Here is a 9848-nt window from a genome sequence, read left to right on the forward strand (position 1 = left end):
TTCTGGTCTATGTCAAAAATCATCAAGTGAGGCAAACCCCAGCATTGATTGGAAGAATCCATCATTTAAAAGTTTTCACCATGAGAAATGTTCCTATGTCCCTCACATTTATGTTTTTTTGAACCAAGAAATCAGGTACAATAAACCATTCTACCAGATTCTATCACAAACATGTTTTCCTTGAAAAAAACACCATCTCTTTCTAGAGAATGAAGCACATTCAGTCCACTGGTTTCCCTTAATGCATGTCTTTTTTTCCCCCTTTTATTGTTTTTAATTTTTCAAATGCATGTCATGTTCCCCTCATTTCCCTCTCTCGAGGAACCATTGGTGTGATGGCCAGATTGCTGGAATTTTCTTGATGCCATCACAGAGTTATCATTACTGCCCTGTAATATATTTGCTTACGTCTACACATCTGTACGTGAATGAAAATGCTGCCATAGATATATTAGTATCTTGTTTTTTGACTTAGTATATCCCAGACATATTTGCAGGCAGATAACCCTGCCTTCTCCCTTTCTTTGCTGAATATACGTCCAATGACAACACCTCGTTGCCCTAAAAACAACAAAATAGACATCTTCAACCAAGTATTTTTGCTTACAAGAGCTGGTATTTTCTAAGTCCCCTAGAAGCGAAATTGCTGGATTGAGGCACTTAAGTGAGGACGGATTCTGCCCCGCCGCCCTCAGCAAGGCAGTCTCCACGGAGGCGGTGCCTTGAGATGAACGAGTCCCTCACTCTCCCACACACCAGAGAGCCTCCGTCTTCTCAATGTCTCTCACATGACATTCAGAGTGTGTCTCTTTGTTGCTTGAGTTGGCACCTCTCATGTGTCCATGGCCTTTGTGATGCCCAAGAACCACCTGCCCTCATCCTCCATCATTTCCCCATTGAGTTGCTTTTTAAAAACTGATTGATTGAAAGGAGCACTTCATAATATTTGGGTTTTAATTCTCTGTTCTATGTGTTACAAATATTTTCTTTGTCATTTGTCTTTGAACTATGCTTATTTTGTAAAGTGTCATGCAAAATTGTTTGCTTTTTATAAGTTGTATCCTTAAATTCAGTTCTTTATGGCATCCTGAACATATGTCTTATTGAGGAAGGTTTTCCTCTCCTGAGGTTATGCAAATACCTTTTCTAAGTTTTTTTTCTAATATTATTATTGTTTTGTTTTTTATGTTTAGCTCTTTAATCCATCTGGAAATGATTTTTGTATATGGTGTGAGGTAGGTATCCAAGTGTACTTTTTAAATGAATAATAGTTCATTGTCCCAACACTTTGATTACTAACCCATCATTTCATATATTAAATTCCAATATTTTAATTGGGTCTGCTTCTGGACTCTTTGTTCCATTGATCAACAAAATTTGTCTATTCCTATGTTAATATCACAATGTGTTCATGACTATAGTTTGATAATGTGCTTTGCTAGCTGACAGAGAAAATTTAATTTGTTCTATTTCAAGTATATCTTGTTATCGAATATGTATCCCTCTCAATGAATTTTGATATCACTTTGTCAGTTTCCATACATCATGCCATTGGGGTTTTCATTTAAATGGTGTTGAATGTTTAGGTTAATTTGTGGGAGAATGAGAGATTTATGATAATGAGTCTTTCTATGCAAGGAAACAAGAGAGCTTTCCATATATTTTGGATCTTCTTTTATGCTTTTCAACATTTTTCTTTAAATAGACCTTGTACATTTTCTGCTAAGATTTATGCCTGGAATTTTAAACATTTCTTGTTGCTATCATACAATATTATTTCCATTGAATTTTTAAGGGATTGCTACTGGTATATGAGAATAGTTTGATTTCTGCATGTTGATTTCATATCTAAGCAGCTCACTAACTCACATAATGGTTCCAATTGTTTTTTAGATAATTATCTTGAGTGGTCATATCACTGGCAGACAATGGACATCTTCACTATTTCGACCTTGTTTTTATTGATGTTTTATTATATTGGCTAGGATAGTCTGAACAGGGTTATATAAAATCAGTGATAGAAGATATCCTCTATGCTTCCAGTGTTTTATTAGTACAAATGTTACTGAGTGTGCTAAATAAAGAAAGTTACCTTCTATTATGAATGAATTAGGACTGTTTATCAGGAGAAGTGTACTGGAATACTTTGGTATCTTGAAAAGATTTCTTCTTTTATCCTTTGTGTAAAACAGTGGCTTTCTTAAAGCTTAGATATTCTTGCACTTATATTTCAAAACCTTATTAAGTTATAAAATGAATTTTTGTAATACTTTGCTGATTTAATACAACATTTTTTCAGATTTGGAGACTATATTGCAGATAACTTTATACATACATAGAGAAAGTATTCATATCTGTATTTATCTATTTAATGTTACATTTGACTGATTTTTTCATCTGGACTTTTAGTCACAGAGGGTGATTTGGTCATGTTTATTATTATTTTTCTTTAGAAAAGTATAAATAGGAGAGAGTATTTTAACTGAACTCATCCATAAAACCAACTAGAACTTGTGCTTTTTTAATGCATTGATTTTTTTTACTATAATTTTAATTACATTTGTGTTCAAGTTTTCTGCTTTTAACTTTTTCATTAATATTTTCTGGTAAATCAATCATGACATTTTATTTCTTAATTTATTGGTTTAACATTCTTAACATTTCATATGTGTTTTCTCTATGTCCTTTTTAGCCTTGACATTGGCTTATATTATTTTATTAATAATATAGATTGCTTTTATTCCCACTTTGGTTGGTTGTTTTGCTTTGCTTTGTTTTATACAGATTCTTCACTTTGTTTTTATTATTTATTTCCTCTTGCTTCATATAAATTTGTCTTGTAGATCTTTACTGCCTTTTTGTTGAGTCCTTATTTAACCTAACTGCAAAGTGCTTAAGTGCTACACATTTTTCCCCACAATATTGTTAGCTATTTTCCATAGGTTTCAATAAATACAACTTTAATTATTACTATAATAAAAAGTTTAAATTTACTTTTTATTTTTTTATCAGATTGTTTTTTTAACTGCCTAAGGAGAACCTTTTAAAGATTATCTTTTTGTTGTTAACTTCTATTTTATATTATTGGGTACTGAAAATTTTTATTTTTTATTTTGCTGTCTTCTCTTGGTATTTCAGCGTTTCTTTGAAGTCTAATATGTGATTGGCTTTTATGAATTTTTTTTAGCTAACTGATAATAATGTCCAACAGTTTAGTGAGCCCGAAAGACCCATGATCACAATAGATATCCCTCAACTGAAATTTATTATTTGTATTTTTAAAAATGTGTCTTCATTTAAGTTGTCTTCTTGAGCTGTCACTTTGTGAAAGAAGTATTTTCATTTTCTATTATAATTGTAGCTTTGTGAGTTTCCTTTTATTTATTACCTGTGTTTACTCTTTTTATATTTTTGTTCTGATGTTAAGTTAGTTGGAGCATAAAAATTCATGATTAATCATAGTGGTGAATTTTGCCATCTTCAAATATGATTTAAACCACTTTATCTGTTATGTTATTGACATTATCTCTCTCTCTCTCCTTCCCCCCATACACACACACATGAAAACACACATGCACACATGCGTGTGCGCGCATGCACACACGCACACATGTAATTTTTATCATTTGTTGTATTTGTTATGTATTGCATCTTTTATTTTCAATATTCTCTGCCATTTGCCTTTAGATAACTTTTCAAAATAACATGTATTTTGATTTTTCAAAATTGATCTTTCCTTGTTTAAGAGGTAACGTTTTTACTTAACCTTATGTGGTGATGTTATTTAAGCTTCTTTTGTCATTTTGTACTTTCTGTACCATTATCTCATTCTTTTTATGATATTTTTGATATTGGTCAGAAATTTTTGGTTCTTGTTTTTCTGAAACTGACTTGGAAGCTACATACACTATTGCTATTCTTCTGGAAACTCCTACAATTTTAGTAAGCACATTTACATTCAATCTGTTCAAATCACCAATTGCTGACTGTTTGTATACTCCAGCTCCATGTCTTCTAAATGACAAACCTTCATCAAACTTTCAATTTTTTTCTCTATCAACTCTTCTACACTTTATGGTAGGAATTATCTGGAAGTTTCATTTCAGATAAGTATCCTTAATAACGGTAGTGGTGGAACTATTAGCATTATTAGTATCATTATATGCTTTATGTCTCTATTTTAGAGGGAGACTTTACTAGTAATTGTATTACATTTTATTACCAAATTAGCAACCATTATTTAGATTTTTGTCGCTTATTTGCTCTACACTGTTTGTTGTGTTCCAAATTATTGTATATTTTAGATTCTTTTTTTTTTTCCTGGAGTATATCCTTAATTACTATTTTGTTTCTCAATTTTCTGGAAGGCTGAGAGTGGTAAACTTCCTGAGTCTTTGCTTGTCTGAAAGAAACATCTTCACTTGTCCTTATGCTTGCTACAGAGCTATCTGGGTTATAAAACTCCAGGTTGAGGACAATTTCTGCAAAGACCTATCATCACACATCTTCTAAAATACCTCAGTGCAGAAAGCAAACATAATTTCCCTTTTTCCAAGCAAGATAGTCTGTCTCCCAACAAATCATTCTTTTGTGTTTATTGATATTCTTCCAACAGCCACAGTAAGAGTGAGATTGTCTGATTAGTGGTTCATCAGGACATTTATAAGCAGATTTTCTCATCAATGGTGAGCAGTTTTCTAGCAATCTGCAGGATTAACCAAGAGCTCCTATTTTCAAGGCTCTGCTTACTCGTGGTGTGTCAGTCCTGGACCCCAGACTCCCTCTGTGTCTTCTCTGCTCAGGTCCTGGGGGGCCCGGCCCTTCTCTCAGGGAAGGTGAAGGGTGCTCAGATGTCAGCCTCCTTTTGCCCTGGGCTCTCAGCTCTGGAACCAGGTTCTCCTGGCTGACCTTATGCTCAGGCTGCTGACTTTCCTATTGGCCTTTGAGATCGTAGGAAGAACCATTGTGAATACTTCTCTCAGCCCCCCTGGTTTCTTTTTGGCATGGGCTCCTCATGCTTTGGGGACTGCCTCTCCCCTTCCCTTGAAACAGTCATAAGTTATGGTGGAAAGTTCCTGATTGTCGGGTGGAGGCTAAAGTCACAGTCCACAGACTAGAAGCTCAGGGCCGTATCTGCCGTCTCCCCTTGGCCAAGGATCTCAGCTGATGTGACAAATACTCGACCCTTGAGCGACTCTCTGGCTTCCTTCCTGCAGTCTTCCTTTCAAGGTCAGATTTCCCTGTAATGCCAGGTTCTGAGTCCTTGCACCCACCTCACGTCATCATGTATCTTTCCTTACGCTCCCTGGAAGGATGCTGCCCTTGGGGTGACCTCTAGCTGCCCCTGGCTGTCTGCAGCACAGGTAGATCTGGTGCCGGCACCCGCTGGCCCTCTGACCCCGTAGCTGTCACAGAACAGGGGGCACCAAAGTGCATCCGTGTAGGGAGAGAGCAATGGACAGGACGCGTCCCGGCCGCCTGGTCACTGGGTGCCTGTGTCTCGACCCCTTGCAGGTGGGAGGACACACCATGCTCCCCATCCGTTGGATGCCCCCCGAAAGCATCATGTACCGGAAGTTCACGACGGAGAGTGACGTGTGGAGCTTCGGGGTGATCCTTTGGGAGATCTTCACCTATGGGAAACAGCCATGGTTCCAGCTCTCAAACACAGAGGTACTGAGCCCTGGGGAGGGGTTAGGGAAGAGGCGTCAGGCCAGGACCTCGGCGGTCAGCACAGCGGTCAGCACAGCGGCTGTGGCGTCAGCAGGACGGGAGAGCACCCCAGCAGGAGAAGAAGGTGTCGTTGAAAGAGATGTGGTGTAGGTGTCAAGAGAGCTTGTAGGTGTCAAGAGAACATCACCCATGTTTCATTAAGACAGAAAAGGAATATGCAGAACAACTCTGAGCCATCTTGTGGAAACACCTCCTTAGATGCCAAATAATCTGGGTCCCCAGAAGCTTTAGGCTCGCCGGCCCAGGCACGGGCCGATGGGAACTGGGAGGAGAGTCCATGTCATTGGTGGACCCGGGAGTGGCCTCCAGGGATCACTGGTAACAGCGAATGTAATAGAAACAGGCCCCTTATCTACTTTTATGGTTTTGATTTATAATAATAGAAAAACTTTGGGTAATCTCATTTCAGTCATGGCTTCCCCTGCCAGGTCCTTCTCTGAGCGCAGTAGGAACACAGCAGTGCTTTTCACACTTGTTGAGGTGCAGCCTCATGGTGGGGGGCTGCCTGGGGTTAGGGGAGAGAAGCCCAGGGCTGGGGGTACGGAGCGTCTGCAAGGAGGCATCAGCGTCATGGCGCTCATCGAGGGGGCGGGCAGGCCAGCCCCTCTGTCGCGGGGAGGGTGAGCGCAGCCCCATTACTGTCGTCCGGATGAGGCTGGGGGCTGGCGGGCAGGCACAAGAGGCGGACAGCCAGGCTGCCATTGCCTGGAACTCCCCAGCCACAGGGTCCAGCCTGGACGCAGAAGCTTCCCCCACGAAGGTGCGGCCTGCTGCTGGGCCCGAGTCACAGGTCACGTCCTGACCTTGAACGTAACAACCCGTTCTCCTCACTCTTTCAGGTCATCGAGTGCATCACCCAGGGTCGGGTCTTGGAGCGGCCCCGCGTCTGCCCCAAGGAGGTGTATGACGTCATGCTGGGGTGCTGGCAGAGGGAGCCCCAGCAGCGGCTGAACATCAAGGAGATCTACAAAATCCTCCACGCTCTGGGGAAAGCCACCCCCATCTACCTGGACATCCTCGGCTAGGGCCAGGCCCGCGCTCATACTCAGTTGCCTCCTCTCTCCTGGTCTCCCCTCCGCCCCCCTACCTCGCATCTCCTTCCTCCATCCTTGACTGAAGCGACATCTTCATATAAACTCAAGTGCCTGCTACACATACAACACTGAAAAAAAAAAAAGAAAGAAAAAACCCTGTAAGGCAGTTTGGCATATATATATATATATACATATATATATATATATTTATATATCTAACTATCTATCTATCTATATCTCCGGAGAGTTGCTTCTCTGATACAGAGAGAAGCTGCTGAGACAGAAACCACAAAACCGCAACGCTCAGAAAACCCTAACTATTGTGAACACACATGAAAATTCTCGATGACTTACGCCTGGCGCATGCTTCTTCGGCTCTGGCTTTTTGGAGCAGAAGACCTGGACGATGCAGAGAGACAATCTTCGTGCTGAGACGGGAAGAGCTGGGGTGGATGCGAATCATCATCTCCGTGCAGGTTATCGCCTGCCCGGGTGTGCATCACCTGCCAGGTGTGTTACGCCCAAGCTCTCAATGGCGCACGGGCAGGTGACAAGGACTGCGCTCAGCAAGGACACGACCCTGCACCGGGGCCCTGGCATGCCTCCTGACCCCCCAACATTGCCATCACGCCTTCCTACTCTTTTCCCCTGTGAGACCGTCTTCTGAGATGTTCATTCTAGAAGGTGGTCTTGAGGCTTTGGGGAGTCAAGGTAAACCCTGAACAAGCCACAACCACAAACAAAGCTGTGCCGACGTGGCCACGCCTTCCCGTGTGCGCCGCGCTCAAGTTCCTTGCTAGGTCGGCAAGGCCTGTGTCATCTCCTCTGATCTTCAAGAACTGGACTTTCTGGACTGAAAGAACCACAGAAGAACCTTGTCAGGGTGCTTGCATCGTCGGGAAGACTCCTGGCCTCGCCTCCCAAATTCAGGCTTTTGGGGAGCGCTGGGGTGGGGAGGTGCCTGGGTTGTCTGCTTGTGGGGACCCAGAGGGTTCCAAAGCCAGAGCCTCGGTTCCCCTAGGGCACCATGAGGTGTGCCCCTGAGGTGGTCTTTCTTGCCCTGACCCCCCTCCCTGCCACCCCCTTCCTGGACTCTGCCAGACCCAGGTGAACTACCCGCTAGGCAGTGAGCCAGGTCTGGTGAGAGGCAGCGCTGGTGTCAGGGAGCTGGCGGTGGAGTGGGCAGGGGCCAGCAGGGGGATTCTCTTGGCACCTGCACCAGCCCTTGGCATTCTCCTCACGTCCCAGCCCCTTGAAGGATTGATGCATCTGCCTTTGGGCTGCTGAGAAAATGCAGGGCTGAGAGATGGCTTTTGTGGGCTGGGTGGGGGGAGGGCCTGAGCATCTCTGGGCCACGGCCAACATGTGGCCACTGCTCGGCATCTTAATGAGGACAGAGCCCTGGCCGGAGAGAGAGGACGCGCCTGGGCCCAGCCAGCGCCCTGGCCACACCAGGGGAATCACTGCCTTCGGCTGCTTGTCAAGGAAGCGCCAGGGGCTGCTCTCTGGGCCTCCCGGATGCTGCTGGAGCCGACAGCCGGGCCCCGCAGTACCCTCCTGCCAGGAGGAGCGGACATGTCCCTCCCAGGCCGCCGAGTCCCGCCTCACGCCAAGCACAGAGCTGCCGACTGACCAGCCCCCCTCCTGCTGGCATCTCGGGGATGGGGGGCTGACCTGCTCTCTCTTTGCAGAAGGGCTGCCAGCAGCCTGGGCTGCCTGGCTCAGGTGTGGGGGGCATCCCCTGCAGGGTCCAGGCCTGAATTTGTGGTTTTGCTTCTTTTTTAGACCAACACATGTTTTTATCAAACAGAAAAGAGCTGTGCTCGGACAGTGGGTCCCGGTTTGTGTTCAGGGACCGGTGGGCTGCTCAGCTGGACTGGGGTGGGGGTGGTGAGCTGTGCTTTGGACTGGCTGGGGGGGGGGTCTTCTCACTGGGCTGGGGGACATTGGAGGAGTTCCGTGGACGGACCACCTGGAGAGCATCCTGTTCCACCCTGCGGCCTCTTCCCCCTTCTTGTCTCTGCACCCCAAGCCCTCTGGCCACCATGTGGCCGAGCGCTGGACGGCCTCGTGGCCTGATCACAGGCTGGGAAACTGGGGGGACGTGTCTGGGGGGTGACTGAGGGTCCTGGAGAAGTGCCTTCTGGTCTGCCGTTCTGTCATGTCCCCCCAAACAAACGAGGTGTGGCTTCCTTCTCCTTGGGTGTGTGTTTCTAGAAACTTAGAGCCCCTGACAGGCTGGGAAGTAGGGAGAGCGCCTGGGGGCCAATGGACAATGAGGAATGTGGCTCAGCTCAGGGAACTTCGTGCTGATGGCTGGATGACAGGCTGCTCCTTCGAGTGCAAGGAAGAACGGAAGGACCTGAGGTTGTTCAGGGCCTCTGTCTCAGCCCCGGGGCCTCCATGCTGCCGGGGGTCCTGTCTTCCTTGCGTCCTTTGCAAGCAGCTGCCTGTTGCGTGACCGTAGGGTAGAGGGGGCTGAGCAAGGAGGGCGCCTGCCTCTCGCCTCCCCCCTGCGGGCTGTGTGGTCTGCTGGTGGACTCGCTGGTCTTACAGGTGAGATGCTGAGAAGCGGGTGGGGGAGTGAAGGAGCACAGGGCGGGGCTGTGGGGCTGCTCCGGGGCTCCGGGGTCAGCAGAGGCTGTGCTTTCTGCTGTGCTAGGGCTGCACAGGGCTGACGAGACTCACTGGACCTCGTCTCACTTTCCCCATTTGCAAAATGAGGCATGTGCCTGCTAACTCTGGCCCTCCGGGCTCTGAAACTCTCAGATTCTGACAACAACTGGGTCCCTCGACTTGTGTTCTCTGGCATGCCGGGACCACCCTCACCAGGCCTGGACCCTGACCACCCTGACCCTGGCCGTGCCACCACGGCCCAGGACGCACTAGGCCCTGAGGGAGCAAGCTCGCCTTCCTGCACCCCAGGACGTGCGGGTGGAGGTTGAAGGGGTGATTTTTCAAAGTGGTTTGGTGAGTCTGGAAATGCCATCCCAGTGCCGACACGGCCGCTGTGCCCACCCCGCCCTCCTCATCCCTCCCACCCAAGTCCACATTTCAAAACAGCACGTCCCCGTGGCTACT

General features: G+C 45.9%; 1 protein-coding gene across 2 annotated transcripts in view; it reads left to right on the forward strand.

Annotated features, from left to right (window-relative positions):
• The window catches only part of NTRK3 (neurotrophic receptor tyrosine kinase 3), a 249703-nt gene extending 241065 nt beyond the window's left edge, over nucleotides 1-8638 (forward strand). The window contains exons 16-18 of one of the 2 annotated variants that reach the window (XM_054694738.1): nucleotides 1194-1235; nucleotides 5515-5673; nucleotides 6573-8638. In XM_054694738.1, the coding sequence (XP_054550713.1) occupies nucleotides 1194-1235; nucleotides 5515-5673; nucleotides 6573-6758 (387 nt within the window). In that variant the 3' untranslated portion in view covers nucleotides 6759-8638. The remainder of the gene's footprint in view (nucleotides 1-1193; nucleotides 1236-5514; nucleotides 5674-6572) is intronic. The other variant, XM_037510027.2, reaches the window with a different exon arrangement.
• Nucleotides 8639-9848: the final 1210 nt, after the last annotated feature.

The sequence above is a fragment of the Talpa occidentalis genome, unplaced genomic scaffold (genome assembly GCF_014898055.3).
Source record: "Talpa occidentalis isolate TD23 unplaced genomic scaffold, MPIMG_talOcc4v2.1 talOcc4.14, whole genome shotgun sequence".
Lineage (NCBI taxonomy): Eukaryota > Metazoa > Chordata > Mammalia > Eulipotyphla > Talpidae > Talpa > Talpa occidentalis.